This window comes from Haplochromis burtoni, unplaced genomic scaffold (assembly GCF_018398535.1).
Source record: "Haplochromis burtoni strain Fernald_Lab_line unplaced genomic scaffold, NCSU_Asbu1 Contig_67, whole genome shotgun sequence".
Classification (NCBI taxonomy): domain Eukaryota; kingdom Metazoa; phylum Chordata; class Actinopteri; order Cichliformes; family Cichlidae; genus Haplochromis; species Haplochromis burtoni.
In genome coordinates, this window is record NW_024582428.1 from 1,584,945 (window position 1) to 1,609,581 (window position 24,637).

General features: G+C 38.9%; 1 protein-coding gene across 1 annotated transcript; it reads left to right on the forward strand.

The window, feature by feature from the left end:
- The first annotated feature begins 4,312 nt into the window (after nucleotides 1-4,312).
- On the forward strand, nucleotides 4,313-21,333 carry ntmt2 (N-terminal Xaa-Pro-Lys N-methyltransferase). The gene is made up of 4 exons (XM_005937362.3): nucleotides 4,313-4,749; nucleotides 13,654-13,826; nucleotides 16,632-16,884; nucleotides 17,982-21,333. Exons 1-4 carry the CDS (start codon nucleotides 4,554-4,556, stop codon nucleotides 18,236-18,238), a joined length of 879 nt encoding a protein of 292 aa, XP_005937424.1. The 5' UTR covers nucleotides 4,313-4,553; the 3' UTR covers nucleotides 18,239-21,333.
- Nucleotides 21,334-24,637: the final 3,304 nt, after the last annotated feature.

Consider the following 24,637-nt stretch of genomic DNA (forward strand, 5'->3'; position numbering starts at 1 on the left):
CAGATTTAGAATATAACATGCAGCGTTCTATAGATGGATGCATAAAAAGATGAAAAATTACATGTATGTGCCAACTTTCTAAACACGTTCATTGTTACATTTATGATGAATGGATTAGAAAGTAGATAAAACACATTTGTGTCGGCTTTGGCTCATTAAAGATTTTGTCTTTAAATTAGTTTTGTCTTTGTATGTTTCAGGAAATCATTGTCTCTGAATTTTGTAACCACCGATAAGGGCCAGGGTTCGGTGGGAAACCGACCTCAAAGTTGAGCTTAGTGCAGAAGCATGGTCCAGAACTTTTAGATCTGCCAAGAAATTGTTTTCCTGTAACAGACTCCAGGAAAGCCATTACAGAATCTTATATAGACTGCAGCGTACCCCAGAGTTTTAAAATAAAGTTCATCCTCAGATTTCTCCTCATTGTGTAATGTGCGATATGGATGTGGGGACTTACTACCATTGCATACGGCAATGTCCTTTAATTACTAGATTTTGGAAGAATATTGCTATAGAGCTTCGCTCAATCTTTCACCAGACGATCCCACTGAACCCTGTCCTGTTCGTTTTGGGTCTATCTATAGAAGAGCTTTCTCTGTCTTCTGTACAAATGCTTTTGTTATGTAAACTTTTACATTTAGTGAGGCGATGTGTACTGTTTCAATGGATTCAGAGACAGCACCCCACTGTTACACAATGGTACAGAGAAACGTTCAAGGTGCTGCCAATGGAGCGCCTTAGTGCCATCATAAAGGGCAATTGTGATGCATTCAGTAGGATATGGCAGCCTTTGCTTGATCACCTACCTCGTGACCTTGCTGTGCTATTGCATAAAGGGGGACCACATTTTGTTTTTAAATATAATAATTAATATCTGCATTCCCTCTTTTTTTCTCCCTTTTTTTCTTCTTTCTCTTGACTTTAAATGTGGAACACTGTACATATTTTGACCCAGACATGCACACTTGTAACTCATGTACCTGTATTTGTTTTTTTCTTCCTCTTCTTCTTGTTTGTATTTGGCTGTGCTGATTTGTTGCTGTTTGTATTGTTCCAAAAAAAATCAATGAATCATTGTGTAAAAAAAAGAAAAAAGATTGAGCTCTCTGACATACCTGAAACCTCAGTGAAGCTGCTGAATATCAGCATTTCAGGTTTATTTTAAACGACACTCACTATTGTGTTTATTGTGTGAGTGTAGAAAACTCCTATGCACTTCTTGGTAATTTCACTTTCCAACTCATGGTGAAAAGAGAAATTACATTTTATTAATTCTGTTTATGATTGCTGACTATAAATAATACATTTTATGGTAGGAGTCAGGGACCATATAAAATCTGACCTAGGGCCATGATTGGCCCCCTGGCTGGACTATGGGCACGCCTGCCACAGAATCTCATGTAAAAATCCCCATCTTTACAATATCAGAAGGATGGAGCCACACTTTCAGTTTTGGGGTTTGGAACTGGAAATCCCACAGGACCTAAGCCCTGTTGTTTTCAACCAACTTTGGATGTGTTGGGGACTTGGGGACTTCTAGTCTATATAGGGAGTGCAGAATTATTAGGCAAGTTGTATTTTTGAGGAATAATTTTATTATTGAACAACAACCATGTTCTCAATGAACCCAAAAAACTCATTAATATCAAAGCTGAATGTTTTTGGAAGTAGTTTTTAGTTTGTTTTTAGTTTTAGCTATTTTAGGGGGATATCTGTGTGTGCAGGTGACTATTACTGTGCATAATTATTAGGCAACTTAACAAAAAACAAATATATACCCATTTCAATTATTTATTTTTACCAGTGAAACCAATATAACATCTCCACATTCACAAATATACATTTCTGACATTCAAAAACAAAACAAAAACAAATCAGCGACCAATATAGCCACCTTTCTTTGCAAGGACACTCAAAAGCCTGCCATCCATGGATTCTGTCAGTGTTTTGATCTGTTCACCATCAACATTGCGTGCAGCAGCAACCACAGCCTCCCAGACACTGTTCAGAGAGGTGTACTGTTTTCCCTCCTTGTAAATCTCACATTTGATGATGGACCACAGGTTCTCAATGGGGTTCAGATCAGGTGAACAAGGAGGCCATGTCATTAGTTTTTCTTCTTTTATACCCTTTCTTGCCAGCCACGCTGTGGAGTACTTGGACGCGTGTGATGGAGCATTGTCCTGCATGAAAATCATGTTTTTCTTGAAGGATGCAGACTTCTTCCTGTACCACTGCTTGAAGAAGGTGTCTTCCAGAAACTGGCAGTAGGACTGGGAGTTGAGCTTGACTCCATCCTCAACCCGAAAAGGCCCCACAAGCTCATCTTTGATGATACCAGCCCAAACCAGTACTCCACCTCCACCTTGCTGGCGTCTGAGTCGGACTGGAGCTCTCTGCCCTTTACCAATCCAGCCACGGGCCCATCCATCTGGCCCATCAAGACTCCCTCTCATTTCATCAGTCCATAAAACCTTAGAAAAACCAGTCTTGAGATATTTCTTGGCCCAGTCTTGACGTTTCTGTCATGGTCTCTGTGCCCCGCTGGTCAATCCTCTATTGGGCAATATGTTTGTGGTTTGTTTGCTCTCTCGCTCTCGCCCTCTCTCTCTCTCTCTCTCTCTCTCGCCACGGCGATGCTCACTGCGGGCTCCCGCTGCTGGCCCACACACCTGCTCATCACCACACCGGCCGCTGATCCCAGCTGATTACTGCACTACTTAGATGGCGAGTCTGCACTAGTCTTCGCTGGATCGTTGAGCTATCAGTGTCAGTTAGACTTGTGTTTCTGCTAACCTGTACTTTGAGAATTTCTTATAATTATCCTGCTAACCCGACGTTTTGTGTGTAGATCGTTTTTGGAACCCGATGCGGAGAGGAGTGATTGAGGGGGAACGTTTTTGTACAGAAAGTGTGGAACACCCTTCTCCCAACCCTGTTTCCCACGGACCCTGGCGACCCGGACCCGTTTCCCCTGCACGTTGTATATAGCCACTTGGTGTATGTGTTTGGCGACCCGGACCCGTTTCCCCTGCACGTTGTATATAGCCACTTGGTGTATGTGTTCACTGTAAATAAACGCACTGTCCTTCGCTTAAAGGAAAACCCTGGCCTGCGCCTGAGTCTCTTTCGGAAACCTTATCAGTTTCAGCTTGTGTGTCTTGTTCAGTGGTGGTCGTCTTTCAGCCTTTCTTACCTTGGCCATGTCTCTGAGTATTGCACACCTTGTGCTTTTGGGCACTCCAGTGATGTTGCAGCTCTGAAATATGGCCAAACTGGTGGCAAGTGGCATCTTGGCAGCTGCACGCTTGACTTTTCTCAGTTCATGGGCAGTTATTTTGCGCCTTGGTTTTTCCACACGCTTCTTGCGACCCTGTTGACTATTTTGAATGAAACGCTTGATTGTTCGATGATCACGCTTCAGAAGCTTTGCAATTTTGAGACTGCTGCATCCCTCTGCAAGATATCTCACTATTTTTGACTTTTCTGAGCCTGTCAAGTCCTTCTTTTGACCCATTTTGCCAAAGGAAAGGACGTTGCCTAATAATTATGCACACCTGATATAGGGTGTTGATGTCATTAGACCACACCCCTTCTCATTACAGAGATGCACATCACCTAATATGCTTAATTGGTAGTAGGCTTTCGAGCCTATACAGCTTGGAGTAAGACAACATGCATGAAGAGGATGATGTGGACAAAATACTCATTTGCCTAATAATTCTGCACTCCCTGTATGCTGGACAAATTTTCCTGCACACTGCCCCAGCCACTCATTTGTGCCTCTTAGAGTATGATGTCCCAGCTTGCGTTTTACATCCTGTTACTCTGTATTGGACAGTCCCAGGGTTATTTTTCAACTTGGGTGCACAGATATACTAACACATATTTTGTTAACTTGTCTGAACTTAGATTATTCCCAATTTTTTTCAACAGTATTAAAAAAGTGGAAAACTTTATAAATTCAATTAATATTTATTCCAAGTTTTGAATAAATGACCTTGAATAAAAATGGCATTCAATTCATATTTCATAATAATAAATAATATTCCTGTCTGGTCATATTTACTCATAGAATCTTGGAGCTTTTAATAACTGCTGCCTTTTGTCTAAACTGTGGTATTTTAATTCTAGAGTATACAAACTTGATAAGACAACGCTGTTTTTAGGATCAAGTCATAAATATGGGTGTAAGGACTTGTTGGAATTTAAACCCTGCAGTTCAGTCACCTTCTGTGGGCTTATTGGTCACGAGTTCCTGTAGAAATAAGTCCTTTCATTTATGCCCTGCCCCCTTCTCACTTCTTTACAGTCAGTGTCTCTAGCAGGTGATCTGTAAATCTGGTGGCACCTCCTGTGTGCTTCCTGTGAAAAAGATCTCTGCTGGTTATTTGAACACTGGCAGAGACTTGTTGAAAACTCAGCTAGACAGATATAGCAGCAGCTGGAGAAACAGTATCCTAAACGGGCACCACAGTATTCAGTCTTTTAGACTTCTCTGCTGTACCATTGCTCTTCAAGATCTTTCTGGATAAAAAGACCAACAGGACAAAATGGAGATTACACTTGAAAATGACAAAAACAGCTCCTCAAACTTTGAGTACAAGGGTGCTCACCAGGCATTCAGGGACCGCTGGAAAGGGACAGATGACACCATGTGTCGCCACAGCATGTCCTTTCATCTACACCACACACTGAGGAGTGAGTTCTTTGCCAGCTACCTGTACCTGCTAGAGAAGGTTCCACTGGGTAAGATGGGTCATAGAAATGTACTAAAAAATTTTCTTGAATGTTGATTTCATGACAGGTGTGATGTGTTCTTCTCTTCTTTTCATACCCATGTTTTGCCAAAGTCAGGTTGCTGAAATAGCTAAAATAACAAAAGGTTGTTCTTACTGCACCTCAGGGCACATTATAGACTCCTTCGGATAATGTTGATCCTTATTCTTAGACGGTTACTCGTAAATATTGATTTGTATGATTTTAAATCCTGTATCACCACCACTGCACTTACCTAGAATGCCAGGATTTACCTCTAACTATGGCTTGTTCTCAGATTTAGTTAACTTATGTCTTTCCAATGGTTCAATGGTAACTTTATTGCCCCCAATGGGAAATTGATTTGCAGTATGTCCATACACAAAACACACACACACACACGCACACACACACACACACACACACACACACACACACACACACCAAAAAAGGATGTTGTAGTTGTTAAACGTAGCCAGCAAAACTACTTCTTAATTTTTGGAAAAACATTTAATGATTTGGACTGTGTACCCACTTTTATTTTGATATCACTCAGCTTAAGTTGACATCAAGTTTTTATTGAGTTGCTGCAATTTCCTGCCTTATTGTCCTATATTTTGTGTGGGTAATATATATATATATATATATATATATATATATATTATATATATATATATATATATATTAGGGGTGCAACGATACACAAAATTCACGGTTCGGTTCGGTTCGATACTTTGGTGTCACGGTTCGATATTTTTTCGATACAAAAAAAATGTTCATGCCTTTTTAATTTGTCATTTATTAAAATTATAAATATATATTTTAACTCAAAAGTACAGTTTTTAAATTTAACCCTAACCCTTGTGCGTGTTTTTTATTTTGACAGCGAATGCGCACCTGCGGACCACTTATGTGCAGCCCTGGTTATTTAGCTCGTCATATTGCAGCCACAGAAATTATTTTGTCCATGAAACCATAAAGCTGCACTTTCTTTTTGCCTTATAGTCTGATTTGTCATAACTTTCCGTTTTGTGGTAAGCTTTTCTTTGGCTGTCACTTCTTCACCCTGACCTGTCTTATTTGGCTCAGCAGAACTGAAATATATATCCTGCTGCTTTTACACACGCACTCACATAAGCTCAGCGATTCTCTGCGCGATCAACCTCTCACATGTTTAAGCTTGCTGCGGGAGATTTCACTTGTCATGTTTGCATAGTAAGCTAACGATTAATAAGACGATGTCAGAGGAATTGGTGCACAAATTATCATCACTCACAGATCAGTGCTGTCGCTCTCTATACACAGTTCGCACGATTGCAAAGTGAAAGCAAAAAAACAAGCGCAAATTCAAACGCGATTTCAATATGTCACATATTGACAGTGGCTCACCGATGCCAATGACATAATTACCCAGCTACATTTCTGAAAGAATGCAAAAGCATTGACATATATTTCTTCCAGAGATAGATTTTGGTAGCCCGACTGGAAAAATCGCTAGCCCCGGGACGTCGGGCTAGCGATTTTGCGAGCCCTGTATCTGATTGAGGAATCACTCATCTTTGGAAAAGAGAGTTTATTACAGAGAAATGGCTCTTTCCAAAATAAAAGCTATACTATACGCTTCTTCTGGGCTATATTCTCAGCAGCATATTAAACATATCAGGTCCCCATAAGGAGAATCATGTGCTAACGGCTGTCTAAATGACTCGGGTAAAGTTTGTAGCATGCTTGCTTGTTGTTTTTGTCTTTGCATTAGGATGATGTCGGCGTAAATGTGCAGTCATATTCGTTGTGTTCCCACTAGTGCTTTCAGGTTAATCTCGTTGAAATGACCTTAACGCCACAACACGGCAAATCTCCGTTAACGAGCTACCCCTGATCGCCCCGTGCATGGGGCTAGACGGCCAACACGTTAACGAGCTAACTGCGCTAACACACTAGTTCCCACCCATGTAATTGAGCATTGCGTGGCACATCCAACATACTGTTTTACTTTAGTCCATGACGCGCTTACCTTCAGGGTCATACGTCACATGAAAACCAAAATAATTCCAAACGCCAGATCTGAATGAGGGTGGGGGAGGTTCAATTTGCCATGTTGCAAGGAGAGCTTAACTTCTGTCTCGCTAGCTTGCCCTGCGCTCTTCCTTCTGACGATGCTGTCTGTGTTGAGCGCTCAGTGGATCTGCGCTGGACAGTGCAGCCTAGGCGGAGTAGTCGAACGCAGATTCACTGAGCGCTCAACACAGACAGCATCGTCAGAAGGAAAGTTGATAAAATAAATTACAAATTTTGTATTGTTCGATACATATGCGTACTGAACCGAAAGCACTGTATCGAACGGTTCAATATCGATACGAATATCGTTGCACCCCTAATATATATATATATATATATCTATAATTGATATGAAATTCTCACTTGGTGTTGATAACAACACAATCAGTCCATGCATGCAAAGAACTCGAAAGAATGTCCATAAATCAAGTTATGTTTAATAATGTGAATGTGAATAATAATGAACACTGAACACAAAGGACATGGAACGTCATGACACCAACTGAAATCTATCAGGAATTGGAAAGCAATCCTGTCACTTAGTGCAAATTAATATCAGCTGGTTTTGTCCCAATAGCTGGCCTATCAAATAATGTCTCATTACCAAGGTTTCCCACAAGAAACATCTCATGATGGGTAAAACTAATAAGCTCTCTCAAGACCTTTGCAACTTAAAAAACATACTGACATTAATTAAAAAAGAATTTCTGAACTACCAAAGGTTCCAGTCAGCACTGCTATGGCCATAACCCAGAAGTAGAAAAAACACAATTTCACCATAAACTGGGCATGACTAGGTGCTCCTCACAAGATTTCAGAGAGATGAATGAAAATAATTTTTAGAATAGTTGTCACAGACCCAAGGACCTTACAAAAAGACCTGGAATCAGCAGGCACAATTGTTTAAAAAGAAAAACAATAAGTAATGAACTCTACCACCATGGCCTGTATGCACCAGACTCCATTGCTGAAGAAAAAGCATTTAAGGTTTTTTGACCAACATTTAAACAAGGCTGTGAAATCCTGGGAGAATATATTCTAGTCAGATGGGACCAAAATTGAATTATTTGGATACCATAATGGTTGGAAGTCAAACAGCACTGCATATTGGCCCAAAACACCATACTGAGATGAAAATTTGGAGTTGGGAACATGGTGTGGGGCTGTTTTTCAGCATATGGCACTGGCATGCCTCATTTTACTGAATGAAAGATTAAAGGAAAAATGTACCGAGACATTATTGATAAAAATCTGCTGCCATCTAACAAGATGATGAAGATGAAATATGGGTAGATGTTTCAGCAAGATAATGATCTCAAACACAGAGGCATGTAAGCTCTCTATTAGCTTCAGAGAAAGAAAATAAAGTTGCTAGAATAGCGCAGCCTGCCCAGAGTACAGTTGAAAGTCTTGGAAAGAACTTGAACAGAGTTCACAGAAGGTGCCCACTGAACCTAAAGGCTTTGAAGACCGAGGAAAAATGGGCCACAATCACACCTGAGCAATACGTGCGAGTAGTTCCTCCATACGGGAGGTGTTTTGAAGTTGTCATCACCAACTTCAAAACAGCATTTGTTTGTTGTTGAGTTCAATGTTAAAAAAAATTCTTTAAAAAGCAAAAAATGATTTAATATGAAAGCAGTATGAGCAGAGAGTACAAACATGTTGAGGGATTGGCTGTGTCAGTTCATTAATGGAGATATTTGTAAAGAAAACAATTTTCACTAGCAGTCAAAAACTAATGTGTCTGATTTTTTATTTTGCTAAATACAAAAAAGGTTATAGCAGAAATGCTGCCATGTGTCTTACCAGAAAGAGAGTACCAGTTTGTTTATTTGGTAGTTCAATGAAGGGCTTCAGTTAAAGAGTGAGAAAAAAATATATATATTTGCGCTCATGTTTGCAGTTTTGCCTTGTTATACAACATTTAAAAAAAAAAAAAAGGCAAAACACTACATTTTCAGAAACATTTTCGTGTGTTTGTTTGTTTTTTGTATTACTTGAGCACTAACGTAGCCCTCCAATGAGATGACACTGCCAGCAGTGGCCCACAGCTCATTTAAGTTTGCTTTATAGGCTTCAGGCTTTATGGGAGAAACCCCTTAAAGATAAATTTCCCCTATGACTGATTAGTGCAGTTGTATAGTTTGCAGGACATGCAGTGTCCACTATAACAATAGCTCTTTTTTCTTTGTTATGTTTTTTTATATAGTCTAAATAGATGTTTAGTGACTGTATAACCAGAATAGTCATTTATTTGCTCTAAATTTAATTGCATTAATTGCATTACAATACAAAATGTTATATTTACTTATTTATTTATTTAGGACAGTGCATGTTAATGAACATAAATGTAAAAAAAAATTACATGAATGTAAACATGCCAGATTATAGCCAAGGGCTAATTTCCATCTGTTGTCCTTAAGCATAAAAATAGACATAATAATTCATAAAAATTCATCATTCATTCATAATAAAAACTCCATCACCAAACTTACACATACACACCATTCTGTTCCCAAATAAAACATTAAAACTATACAACTCATACATGATCACACACTTGATTTGTCCATAACCAGTTTTTAACCTTTGCTTTAAACAAACTGAATTTCGAGCATTCTCTAATGGGTTGAGGAAGACTGTTCCACAGATGGCCTCCCTTGACAGAGAGGACGTTCTGCCCAAATGCTGTCCGTCTGTGGGGTATAAACAAGTCTCCTCGGATTGTAGCTCGAGTGGTCCTGTCTGAGCTACCAAATACTTAAACATTCTCACATGTGCATGTTCATGACATTGTGTCCCATTGTGTGAATGCAACTTAAACATGTAAAATTATATATATATATATTATATAAAAGATTTTAAGTTCCCTTTATTCTATATAGATTAAGTAGCCCTTTTCCCACTTTTGCTACCTTATTTCCTAAAAGGTTGACACAGCAGATGGAATACATATGTAATTTGGCACTATTTAAATGTATTAACTTATTTATTTTATATCAGATGCCATTTGTAATGAAATAGACGAAGTTATCACAACATGTGTACATACATTGAATCCATCCTACCTTGTATCAGAAAGTTCAGTCTGGTGTGGTAATGATGTGATATGATATTTTGGGATATTTTCTTGGCACACTTTGGGCCCCTAGTATCAAGTGAGCATTGATTAAATTCTATACCTTAATATCCAAACCGGACCCATCTTCTAACAGCTGCTTTCAGCAGATTAATGCACCATGTCAAAAATCTCAGACAATCTCGGCCTGGTTTCTTGAACATAAAATTGAGTTAATTGTATTTAAATGACCTCTACAATTAACAGATTTCAATCCAAAAGGGCACCTTTGGCATGTGGCAGAATGGGAAATGCCTCATTGCTCCCTCGTGGCAGCTGACAAATGTCCGTGATGCTATCATGCCAAAATGGATCAAAAGCTCTGATATTTTCAACATCTTGTAAAATCTTCTAATTAAGGTAAAGGCATACGGGGGCAACCTAGTAAAAGCAAGGTGTACCTAATAAAGTGGACAGAGTACAACTCTTTCCTTAGATAGAAAGGTGATGTGGATATTTTCATGTAATGGTCACACTAGAGTTGCTGCATACACCTCCAGTATATTGCACTTCGCCTTTCACTAAAAGATAAAAAGCATGTGAATCCCTTTTAAACAACAACAAACAACACCACTGTTCAATAAACTGTGGTGTTACCTGCACATTTCTGCTTCCAGCCTATCTGAAAGACTTATACTATTAGCAAACAGAAATTCCTGGTAATGTTACTTGAAATAAAAAAATAAAATTACTCATTGACTACAAGAAAGGATCCGAGATCAACAGGGCCCTAAAAGTCTTCATCAGGAACTCAATAGGGATGTGGCAAACAACAGTGAGAACATAAAGAATTTTGATGGAGAATTTATATAAAATGCCTTCTTATCATTGTGTTAGTTTCCCAAGCAGCTACAGAAAATATATAGGCGATATTGCCTATATATGGCCAAATGTACTCCCCATCTGTCTTAGTATGCATATGAACCTGAGATCCCATTTTTAATCCACGGGATTGAATATGATGTTGGTCCAGCTACAACAGATTCAACTCTCCTAGGAAGGCTTTCCACAATGTTTAGAGGAGTGTGTTGGAAGTGTTGGAACAGGAAGGGACGGATCCACAAATGGGATCATATTATTATCTGAATTATCTATGCTGAAGTATTAAGAGTTCCTTTCACTGCATCTAAGGAGCTTGTCTCCTGAAAAAGAACCCCACATCGTAACCCCCCCTCTACCAAACTTTAGGGTTGGCACAGTCCACCCAAGCAAGTACCGTTCTCCTAGCAACCACCAAACCCAGACTCAGCCATCAGACTGCTCTGCTCTTTTATACACCTGCGGCCATGGATGTGACTGAAAAACTTGACTTTAATGATTTGGATTGATGAGTGAATAGATATGGCAATATAGGTTGTTGCCATATCTATTGCTTAAGGGGGTTCTCCAAATTCAAATTCCAGAGGTCACTTGACTTTAAGCAGCAAATACAGCTGATATCAGTGTAACCAGACAGGAATTTTGTCCGTAATTGTGGCTTAGATGAAGACTTGATTGGATTTGATGAGCAATTGATTGTAAGTCCTGGTAATTCCTAATGTTTTCAACAACTTAGCCTTTCTCCCAAGTGCTGAACCATATGTGTAATGAAATATTTATTAACAGAAACAAAGTAAAATTTCTTTTGTAGCTTTGTTTTTATACCATTAAACAGTTACAGGATAGCGATTTGTTAGTGTTAATGCTAGTGAGTGAATTGACATATATGAATCATTAATGGTTAGTACATTCATATAAAAAGTGTCATTGGAAGCACTGCAGTGCATTAACAGTTTAAATAATAGCTAATCATCTCCAGAGTGCACTCATGTCTATCATGAGATCATGGGCTGAACAGCAGCAACAGGAGATCTTGAGCTGTAGGTCATTCTAGCTCAAACGTGTCTTATTTTCTTACCGTCCATTTGATACAAGGACCATTAATGGAATGACATATCAAACACAAGAGCACTTACTCATGTCAGACAGTGCTATGCCGTCTGATCTACCATCAGGCGGCTGCAGTCAGGTCATTTACTAACAGCGTGACAGATTAATCCTCATACCTTGTATCATTTAAGCAAGTATTCTGTTACACAGAAAGTCCAAGATCAGCTTCTAATGAGCTGGTGCACTTTCAAGGTGTGAGGTAGATGTACAGTTTGATTGGCAGACAAGTGTGCTATCAAGCTGTCTTCAGGTCTTCTCCGTTCTTCTCGACATTTCTATACTTACACTTCCCCTGAAAGCTGTCCTGAGGGATAACATGACAAGTAAACACCAGTTGTAGGTGCTTTGATCAAAGCTGGTACTGTGAGAAAAATGTTAGGTCATAACCACATTTGTCTCCTTTTACATCTTATTTTAGTGAGCCTGGCCAGGTGCAGCATGATTAAGCCACCGTGTCATGAATCATGCTATTAGTTATCAAACTGACACATTGCCCTCAGCCTCCTCCCCGAAACAACTTGTTATGAAGTCAGTGACAAGAAATATGTTCATTTATTACAGAAATTATTTGCAGCTCAGTAGAGCTGAAGTAGTGGAAGTTTGGGATAGTTTAAAAAGCGAATTATAAAGTTTCTTCAAAGGCAATATCGAAATTTCAACACTGTATACATTTCTATTATCAGCCTCCCAGTAATAAAACTTATTCGTTTTAAACATTTGTAAATTCACAACAGTAACTTGAATCAACCACAGGGTTATCATGTACCATATAACAGCTGAGCTGAGTGTAGGAATACTACACCGCATCCCTATTTATAGTAGTGATCAAATTATCATTCTACATTTCCTATGGGACTGAAACCATCTTCATACAGAGCAGTCTGGTGTCATCTTTGTAATGCTTCGGAAAAACTCAAACCAGTCAAAAATAATCATATCAAACTAATTGATCATTATTTAAAACAGACATCATTCTTATAAATTCATATCTGGTAAACTTCTTAACACTTTCCCACTATAGCTCATTACATGCGTTGATGTAACGTGTTGTCACATTGTAACACATGGGTTATCGCTATAGCATAATTTTGCGAAATGGTGAAGTCTAAAAACTAACACAAGTTTGAAGTCTGAAGTGGTGGCAATGACATTCTCACTCACCCTCAACCAAGGGCACAAACACCTCAGAGGGTGCTTCCACAGTAACCACACGTTACATGAAAAGATTAGGTACTCTGAAAGAACTGAGTGGATATAATAGATTTTTGCAGAACACAATTTAATATTAGTGGATAAGCGTTACAATACAGAAACTAGGAATAAGCACTGGCAATGTTTATAATTTACTAGCATCAGCTCTTGTTGTGAGGTGTTGATGTTAACTATAGCGCCACTGAACTATATTTAGAGTGAAATACCATGCCTATTTTGTGCCTGATGCGGTTGTGACAGTTGCTGCTAAAAATGGGGAAAGCTGTGAGTGTAGTTCCAGAACTTTTTCTCTGTCCTGCAGCTCTCCCCTGCACCCTTATCCCAAATGTTTAAATGTTTAATCTCACATAATTCTGGTTCTCAATAATATTCGTATCTCATACAGAATACAAGACACATTAAAGGAGGAGTCTTGTGACTGTCATTGAATAGTAATAAACAGTCTGTGTAGTTGGTCATCACAAGTTTTGTTTTGCAGGTTACAAGTGACATTAGAGCACCAGACAATTGTGTTCAAATGACGTTCTGGGTTTTATGATAGGTCACCTGGTATGTTTGTCCATGTGTTCTAACAGTGAAGCTGTTCCCAGTCACCTGTGAGTACATCAAAGGAGAGAAACAGTTCTACTACAGAGCTCAGAAGTTCTACGAGGATGTTCCTGCCTCAGAGGAGGGCATGATGGGAGATTTCCTAGAAATATCCAATGTTGATCTGGAAGGTTCCCTTCAGTTTTTGAAGAGGTTCGTGGTAAGTCAAAAGTTAGTACCTCACATTCAATTAATAGAATCCAGGCAAAAACAAATCTGGGAAATTTTCACGCATGCTGGTCACTACAGTGGGCAGCTAGTCAAAGGCTGTATTCTTGTATTTGTGTGAGTGTTGTTGGTATACTTGAACATAAACCACCCCATTGGACTCTGATGTGTCACTCCATACCCTGCCACCCACTGATCGTTTAATGTTACTATGATGTGTTTCATTGTAATTATTGTTATTTAACCCTGTCATGCATGAATTATGACAACCTCTGTCAGGATTTTTTTAAAAGTATTTTTATTCATCTTTTCATACCTAAAGATGAATAAAAATAGCTTTTAAGCTTTAAAGTATATGCTTTGCATGCAAAGTGCATGCAAGGCATATACTCATAGTCATAGTTTCTGCATCCTGTAGTATATCAATTTGCAATGTAGCTCTTAGTGTACATGCCAGAATCTATTTTTGGTGAGAAATTTGTCATCCTTATTGTACAAAACAAATTATTGTTTCATGATGATGGCGCCTCAGTGCAAATTCTAATTATACTGGAGTCGTGATGGCAGCCTCATAAACACCCACACAGAGTGAGCTGAGCCAACAGCTGGTAATCACTTTGTACTATGGTATTTTTATTTATTTATTTTAAAAAAACAGTGCTAACTTCTTTACAGTGGACAAGGAAAGGATTTCTTTAATGTTCTGGGTTTGTCTGTGTGTGTGTTGCTGCTGTAGACAGGGGAGTCAGGCTACATGCCCTTTATTTACAAACTCCCAAGACTGCTTAAAAGGAACTACAGACAATTAGGAGGCATCCTTTCTCTAGCAGTAATATAACCATATAAAATTATAATGCTCAAAAAGCATAAAGAAAATGGGAAATTGGGATAGCAATTTAAACATTAATGTACACAGTGGACTGAAGATATTGAAAACATTGTGAATTTTCACATTCTATATCAATTTCAACTTGGCAGAGATAGGGTTAATGATTTATTCTATTTCAAACAGTCCAATGAAACTGGGAGCCAATTTTTTGGACTCCTGTTGAGCTAGTTAATAGGTATGCCCTCATTGTCATCTGTTGTGATTTTATTTTGAAAGGATGCTTCCTGTTATGCTGCGGAGTATATGCGAGAGTTCAATAAACAAAGTCACCTTTTGGTGTGAATGTTCCGGTAAAAGCCGATGCCCCACGTGTGATTATTCCGCCGTCTAGATAATAAGTATCTTCAATATTCATGCAGATTCTGCTAACAACTCCATACAGAGCGCAATGTTCATAGGAGGGGACATCTGAGGGTACAGTGAGCTCACCTTCAGTGGCTGGGAATGAGGTGGCTCCTAGCCAAGCCATGCTTCAAAGGTTAATAGGCCCATAGCAGCAGAGGTCATGGTGTTGTGGGTGTATTCTACCCACACCAGCTTGGAGTGCCATATTGACAGGTTGGAGGAGACATTGCACTGAAGAGGGACCTCAGTCCAAAACTCCCATACACGAGAGCTGAACTGGAGCCACTAATTAGAGATGATGTCAGAAGGAATGCTGTGGAGTCTGAATGCGTCCACCAGGCTATGGTGGACTCGGGTTTTATGCAGACCCTGCCCCACCAAACTCTGGTTTGGCCTGGGGCATTGCTGGAGGCAGAGTGGGTGGAGGTTAGATGTGTGCATGGGGACAGCCACAAATATCCCATAGTGCCGCTTCAGCCAATTCTCCTATTAGCAGCAAACTGTCGGAGTGGGAGACTAGGCACAGCACAGTAGAGAAAGAGTGCCTGGTATTCCAGTGGGCAATCAACAATGCTCCTTCATTATTACCTCCTGGGCTGTCTTTTCACCCTGTGTTCGGATGGGTGATGGAACTGCAGTGCCTCCATCGCATGAAGGATGCCAATGTCCGGATCACCTGGTGGCATCTGGCTCTCCACCAGGTGGTCCATAGGCCAGGGATGGAGATGGTTGTCACTGATTTCCTCTCCTGCTCGGCTAGGCCTAGATGGCTCTCCATCGATGGGGGTATGGGTGGCTTGTGGCTTAGCTGCAGGGGGGTAGGGGGGGATGAATGGCTTCAGGGTGTGGTGTTCGGGGAGGGCTCTCACACACATAACCTGCATCATCTGATTATGTCTCCCCATTGTGTGTGGCATAAAGCAGGAGGATCATTATTCTCTTCCAAAGTCTCTTCCCTGGCTGTGAACAGCTTCTGTTTACACCTGACGTTTCCATTAAAAAAGAGTGTGGCAGGAAAAGATTTAGAACGCATCCAGATTAAAGAGAGCTACATAAGCGCACAGCAGTATGGCAGTAATTCACTGAAACCAAGAAGCTTCCTGTAACAGAGCTCCTGTGGGCCCCCATACTTTCCTACAATCATAAACTGGGGTCCCTGATGTAGAGGGGTTGTAGTGAGGTCAGAATACCAAATGAAGAGGAAGAAAACCAGCACAAGTCAAGTGAGGTGACTTTTTATTCCCTTGTGTTAAAGTTCATTGCTTTGTTACCCTAAGGAACTGGGGTTGATTTGTTTGGTACTTTTGAGCATGAAAGCTTGACACCTGGTAACATAAAACATAAAGTATAGAACTTTTTATGATTTAGACATGATAATAATGCACTACTAGAAGAACAAGAAAGATTTAAGCATCTTTTTGTTTTCTGTATCTCATTTTATGACTACATTTGCTTTATAGACAGTCTGCATTTTCCTAACTTTAAACTCTAAGTATCCTTTAAAATTAATTTGATTAAAGTTATATGAGTCTATCCTTTCTTTTTCTTTCTTTTTAACAACAGGGGCCCGGTAGTGCGGGCACACAGTGTGCTCTGGATTGTGGCTGTGGGATCGGGCGGGTAGCCAAAGGTGTGCTCCTTCCCGTGTTTGAGAAACTGGAGATGGCAGACATGATGGAGCACTTCCTGCTCCATGCACATGAGGAGTACCTGGGTGACGATGCTGACCGTATTGAGACCTACTACTGCTACAATCTGCAAGAATTCACACCTCCACAAAACAAGTATGATGTCATATGGATGCAGTGGGTGGCATGTAAGTATGAAGGTTATCTATACACTCTGCTCATGAAAGATCAGGTGTATTGATATATTTGAATTTTCATCTATTGTACAATGATGCTTCAAATTGTATACTTATGAAGATACAGTATACTCTTAAGTACCTTATACGTATACTTTTAGACTTAGAGGTACAATGGCTTGTCACTTAACTGCTGTCCTCTAAGTTACTGCCCATGTACCCTTGACAGAAAGCACTTATACTCTCGGCACTTTATCTACCTTATCTTTGGCTGATACAAAATACAGATACAAAATGAAACTTTTCCAAATATTTTGCATGCTGTTGTAATTCTGCAAACTTGTTGATGCATTTTGCACTTTTTCAAACAGAAAATCCTAAAATTCTTTAAAAGAATGTTCTGAGGTTCTATTTTTATATTTGTGCTTATGAATTATTCTGATCTCATATTGTTTTCCTTGTATATTATGTATCTCTAGTTTATTTTAGATAACTTTAGGTTTATTAGTTCCCTTTGGCACCCCCTTTCTGTCCTTTTAGTCTCATATCTGTATTTTGTAGTTTAGTGTCATTCATGTTAAGTTTGCCATGTCTCCATGTTTTTTTACTTTTTGTCTGCATCAAGCTCACATTGTCCTAGTCTCTCAGTGTTTGTGCGTCCTGATTTACTTTGATAGTCCCCTGTCTCGTGTGCTTTATGTCCCCCCGTCTCGTTATGTCTAATTTGTTACTGCTCTGTATCACAGTGTCTCTGCTCCCCTAATCACCCTCCTGTATGAATATATTGTGTCGGTCTCCCTTTGTCCTTGAGCATCAGCTCATTTTGCCTAATGTGTCCGAGCTCCTCGTACCTCATAGTATGTTTCCCAGTTTATTTTGTGTAATTTGAAGTTTTCAGTTCCTTTTGTATTTCATGTCTAGCTTTTTGTTAATGAATTATCTTCTTAATAAACGACGTGACTTTTGTTAAGATTATTCTGACTCAAGGTTTTGCATTTGGGTGAGATCACAGTCACTGGACTTCCATAGTTCTATTGGGGGACTTGATGATTTCTGCAGTGACTAATAAATCAGTTAGAAGTGACTATTTTTCCTGTCTTTCCCTTTAGGCCACCTAACAGACAAGGACCTGATGAACTTCTTGTTTCGCTGCAAAAAGAGTCTGCGTCCAAATGGTGTTATCATAATCAAGGATAATATGGCTAGGCAAGGCTGCAAGCTGGACCCCATCGATAGCAGCATTAGCCGCCACCTGGACATCATGAAGACCATCATTGCCAAGGCTGGACTGGAAGTCCTGGCTGTTGAGAGACAGGGAGGCTTCCCAGAGATCATTATGCCTGTCTGGATGATTGCTATGAAATAGAAGAGACAATTTTAGTGCAAACAGCTTAAGCTTGTGGTTTGCTTTGATAACACAAAGGAAAATTCAGCTCATAGCTGAGTTCACTTGATATTTCAGGATTTTTTTCTGCTGTTTTGCTGAAAAGCAGAACAACATAGCTAGAAATCTTAGCAGTGTAATCCATCTATAAATGTTGAAAAAGCAATGTGGACAGCATGATGGCAACCAAGGGGATTTTATGGAGACTGGGGCATTTTTTTTTCTTAAGGCCACAGTATACACACACAGTATAAGACAGCATCCTGTATGTCAGCAGATTCATACTTTTATCTCTTTATATCTTTATGACATCAATGATCTTGATCTTGTGGTTCAGACTAGTTTTTAACTTAATCAAACATCAACACCAAATATGAATCATGTAAGATTTAATAACAAAACGTTGCACAAACTTGTAATATATATCTGGATACATTGTCTGGAAAATGGCATATTATTTTTGTTAATAATATGTTATTTTTGTTGCATGCAGTGGATGGATACAGATACCATGCCATTTCAATTGGTTTTGCTAAGGTGTAAACTAACTTTTAAAAGCTTTGTTTAGAAAACTTGACAGCAAACAGCTGGGATGGTTCAGTATGTCATCATACTGTGTATTCTGGGAATGCTTAACAGTTAAGAAGTACGGTGGCCCCCTAGAGACAAAGCACGTACAAACTCCAAAACACGTACAAACTGCTCCATGATGCTAGGGGCAGTGTTTAGCTTGATTTGCAAAATAAATGGCAAGTTTGTTGCAAACACAGGACGTTGGATACACCTGCAAGGATAGAACAACCACACTTTATAAGAAAGGTAATATGCAAACTGTTGTTTGTTTAATTTGTTTTTAATTACTATGAACGCTTAGCTTAAGGTGGAGTCAAATCTGACGTTAACTAACAGTCAGTGTGCTTTGCTCAGAGAGAAGCTCAACACTGCCACTTTTGTGCTGGAACTCTTCTGTTGTGTTTTGCAATTTGTACTTGCTTCTGAGTTTGTACTTGCTTTGTCTCTAGGGGCCACCATAAAGAAGCACTGGCAGAACTAGAAAATGCTGTAGAGGTCAGACACCTAGCTTGGGCAAGCCGATTCCTCAGAACAATTTTTAACTTTTTAGCCAAGCTAACCTTATCATAGTTTCAGTCCAGTCAAAGCTAACTGTTTGCATAAAGTAATATTATAAATGTAGAGCAGTATGCCATTCAAAACAGCACCAAACTAGAATGCTTCCACAAAGAGGAAAATTACAAATGAATCACATCCCAACTGGGAGTATTTTAATTTCTCAGTTTAATTAGTCATTGTGATCTGCGTGTAAAACAGGGATGACAGATCTCTGTCTGAAATTACATAGACTCTTACAGCATATGTTGGCATGTTTATAGAGCTGATGTGGAGACAGTTTAGTCGTTTTTTGGGGAAAAATAATAATAGATATTAATTTTAAAAAAGCAAAAAAACAAGCACACCCAAAGATTGCAACTCCCCCCAAAGGGCAAGGGTAATACTAAAACTTGGATATTTTATGCTGATGTTAGCATTGGTCCCCAATAATGACATCTGTATTGGTTTCATACATCATTTGTGCTGATGTCAACATTGTTAACATGGAAATCTAGTGTAATATACTCATTTTTTCTGTTGTATTGTATTGTTGCAGACTTTCGAGAGTTCCCTCAAGTGATCCTATTTTATAGATGCTAGCTGTTTTTTCTGTGTAGGAAGGGCTCATCTGTGTAGTTTCTTGACAAACAGTTTCAATGGAAGGAGGCAGAATCAGATAAGCTCTCCAAATCTCGATCATAGTTATTTATTTCTGAATATCACCACAGATCTTGTCTGGCTGGACTGACTGTAATCTGCTTGCAAACTGCAAGACATTTACAGTCCTTTCATTTTAGACCTCCTCTCTTTGTTAAAATCCTTATTAAAAATAATAAACTGAATTCATTTTTATAACCAAATCTGGGCAAACACACTAGAGTTCTCTAGGAAGTACAAAATTTATCAAACACAACCACTAAAACCATTTTTCTTCTGTTCAGTGTGCAGTCAGTTGTAAATATTTTTGCCTTTGTGTATTTTTAAAAAAAATAAATTATCATGTAATATTGCAGATTAATAGATGTGTCATGTTTTCCATGCTTTTATCGAATCATACTGTATATTTGTTTTGATATGAAAACTAGTTTTAGCTGGACCATTTTTGTAAAAGAAAACGTCAAATTGAAAGCTAACAGTAGCTTAGCCAACAGACTAACAGTAGAAGCAGCACATTGTTTTAAACTAATGATTTTCAGCTGGGCCCTTGAGGTGAATGTGGGGGTTATTTCCTGATTTTGACAGACAGTGCCTGTTTTCATATCTGCCCTGGCTTCATTTCAGGCCTGTCAGATGTTGTCTGCTTAAGACACATCCAGGAGTCACCACAAATATTTAATATTTGTGTGTGCAAGCGCTCAACAGGAGTGGTACAGAGCTGGGCCATCCAGAGATTTTTATGAAAGAATAGTTTGTCAGTGAGTAGGCTGGCACTGAGAAAGTACAAAATCATTAAAGCGTTCAAGGGGCAATGGCATGAGATGAACTCTGTAGCATGTTTCTCTCGTCAGAATGACTCTTTTAAGATGTGAATAGACCAAACACATTTTCCACATCCTGTATGAATTAAATATCTAAAATACCACAAAGTTAAACTTGGAGGTATTTTTTCTTTCCCCTAGCAAATAGCAGCCAAATGTGCTGTCACCTTTTCACGAGTGGTTAGCGTCGCTCACAGTCAAAGCGATCATTTCTAATACCGCTCAATGTCCTCTGCAGCCACTCGGCAGCAGTTTGAATACATTAGCTGGAGTAACACTAATTTGTCCAGTCACATCAACAGTGCAGAGCTTTGGGCTTGAATGCAGGCTGAGAGCATGTTGGGAAGACAGAGAGCACAGTTGGATGCAATAACTGCATTCAGGGCAACATAAGCTAACTTGATGGGAATGATTCAATACTGCACTGCCCAAAGAAAATATGAAATTATTGTAACGCAATTTGTAGTAACAATAAACCTGGGCTCTCGTGATTGTCCAGTGATGCACAGACAAGAGATTGTCCAGTTTTGTTAATTTAAACCTTTGTTGTTATTTAAAGCAACACAAATACATAATTCTGTCTATGGGACACACACACACACACACACACACACACACACACACACACACACACACACACACACACACACACACACACACACACACACACACACAAAACAACTAAAAGATTTATTAAAACCTAGCACTAGCTTGTAGTCCAATAACCACCTTGGTGGAGTTCTTCTTAGTCTAGTCTAGACTAGTATTACTGACAGCTCAAAAACTCGAGTTCATCTATTGCACATCTAATCTAGAACATTTAGAATAACTAATTAACCTAACTAGCATCTTTTTTTTCTTTTTTACCTGGAGGAAACCAAAACAGGCACAAACAAAACTTGCACGCTCAGAAGATTTAATCAAGAACTGTCTTGCTGTGAGGAAACAGTCCTTCCCCGCCCCACCAGAAAATAGACTTTATATAAAAGAAGACAAATGGTTTTGGACTCTTTTATTGGACCCTTTGATTTTTAAATAGGCTGATTCTTATATAGTGCTTTTCTACTCCACTTGAGCAATCAAAGCACTTTATACAACATGAACTTTTTTCCACTTAAGTTCTTGCTACCTAACATTTACACTCCAATGTATCCATCATAGAGCAACTTGTGTCTTGCTCAAGGATACTTTGACATGCAGACTGGAGCAACCACTAACCTTCTGATTAGTAGATGACCCGCTTTATCTCCCGAACTACAACCACCCACAAACCCTAAGACACATTTGTTTGTTTGTTTGTTCTAATTTATTTCGATCATGTAAACAATATGCAAAGTCCATCAAGCAGAAAAAAGAAGAGAAAAAATGCTAGAGAAAATAAAGCTAATACATTTCAACATTGCGTCAGCTGTGCACACTTATTTAATCCCACCCCTTTACCATAAGTTATCGATCAATATTTAATCAGCCTCCTTACTGATATAATCTGCAGTAATATTAACGAACATATGTCTGATATAATATATACATCATCATAAAATTCCTAAACAGAGGTATTCACTGAATATCAACATTTTCCCTTTCTTCATAACCCTTTTTAAACAGTTTTATGTTTGGGCATTGCTTCAACTCAACACTCTGTTCCGCAGCTTCACTCCACGCACAGAAACACAAAAGCTTTTTCTGGCAGTACGTACATCCCATCCATTAAATTATAATTTCCTTCTCCCCCCCAAAAAAGCCCATACTCTGAATATTACCTGGTCGTTCATTATCTTTTTCTTTGAACAGAATTTGTGCTGTTTGGAATTTCACATCAGCAAATTTAGATATTTCAGACTGCAAGAAAAGTGAGTTTGTCTGATCCCTATAACCTGCGTCGTGGATGATTCGAACCACTTTTTTTGAAGAGTAAAAAGTGAATGTAATGTAGTTTTATAGTTATTGTCCCAGACCTCTGCACAATAGCTTAAGTAAGGTGAAACCAGTGAACAGTAGACAGTATGAAGTGAACCTGCTTTGTCTTGTTTAGGATTGCAATGCTTCTTTATACTTTGGAATGAATATATCTTATGTGAGCTCTCCAGTTAAGTTTTTCATCTATTATCACCCCACAAAATTTATTTTCACTGAAATGATAAATTACAGATGTATGTAAATAGTTTTTAAATTACCTCAATAGCTTTTTTTAACCACTATCATATCAATATCATTACAGTCCAATGATTTCTGATGTTTACTTTGTTTGACAATTTCAATAACTTCCTTTTCATCAATGGCTGTGAGAAACATTGAATAAGGATTTTATAAAGCCTTTATGTTAAAGCTTTGGCTGCTGCCCAACTGTTTTTCTTTTCTTTCTTTCTTTTTGTATTTAGTTATTAGCTAATGCTAGCAAAATAAATGTATATGATCACACATCTAGTTCTAAGTAAAAGCTTAATATGATACTAGAATCTCACTCACCAAAACTGAAGCACAAACATGTCCACATAGAAGCCCTAAAATGTATCATATCATTTATTTAAAATGCTCTAAAAGTTGCTGAAGGCACAAAGAGTGCCATTTTAGTGACTTAAATTAGCAGAGAAGACCTAGCCAACGGGTGCCGATTACAGTGATCTGTGTTGGTACACTTTCACTGACAATAAGAATCCTCTCTTTGGGCCATTTTATTTAATATTTTCATTTTACCAGAACAAAGTTATTTGGTTACTATGATTTCTCACTTTGTGGGAGGGTCAAAGTAAATTAACCAACAACACAGCAACACAATGTCACTACTTCTGTCCTACTTCTGCACAGTCCTAAGCGTGTAATATCTCATCAACAAATGTAGGTTTGGAGCTTAGATCAGATGCTGCTGATCATAATAGTTAATTCTCCAAACTGAAGAAAGAATGAAAAATTACAATATCCTGCCTGTTTTAAAACACATACAAAATGTCCTAACTTCTGCTTAATACACCCAAAGATTGCTGCAACTGTGTTGACTGAAAAAGAATAATTTCTCTTCCCAAAAAATGACCTTCCTGCTGAGCCTGATGGAAAACATTACTCATAACAACAAAATAAGGAGGAATTTCTTCCCATCTGGAACTGGCATGAACGGCATGGAATATGTGTGTTTGATTCACTGTGATTATAATGGAGCAATGCAGGGTCATGTTCTTGGCATTAAACGAGACACTGAGATTTAGATTTCAGCAACCTACTTTCAAATGTATTTTAATATAACAAAATGAGTATAACAGTTAAAATAACAGCATATATGTTACGTACAAACCCTTGCCTTTCTTCTATTTTTTAAGTGGGTTAAATGGCTTCTGAAGGACTCTTCCTTAAATGTCTAGTTTTTCTTTGGCCATTGGCTGCATTTTCATGTATTTCCAGTCCAGGTCTCTGTGACATTAGCCTTGATCTGGACCCTTAATACACACACAGGATGCAGCATTCCCAGCTCAGGATAACTCTTTATTATTCACTTTATGCAATGCTTGTGCCATTGCCTGCCTAGCTCCAGTCTATGTCCCCAGCTCCTCACTGTCATCTGCTGCCACACAAATCAGTCCCAGGATACTACTGTGTAAAATGGTAGAGGCAGAACTGCCAGCAGTGTTAGTCAGCTTCCCCTGGCACTGCTCCCTGAACCCACTGTGCCACCCATCCCCTGCAGCTGAGCTACAAATCACACCCTGAAGTCCGGCCCAACATGCTTACCTGTGGTAGTACCCAGCCCGCCCCCAAAACCATCTCACCTCTTTTGTTGTCTTGGAACATGGGCAGGATGCAC

Bases quoted from the DNA above. Each gene is read 5' to 3' on its own strand.
- ntmt2 (XM_005937362.3), top strand. From the start codon at position 4,554: ATGGAGATTACACTTGAAAATGACAAAAACAGCTCCTCAAACTTTGAG. The intron at 13,827-16,631 runs GTAAGTCAAAAG...TTTTAACAACAG, and splicing joins AGTTTTTGAAGAGGTTCGTG to GGGCCCGGTAGTGCGGGCAC. The intron at 16,885-17,981 runs GTAAGTATGAAG...CTTTCCCTTTAG, and splicing joins ATGGATGCAGTGGGTGGCAT to GCCACCTAACAGACAAGGAC.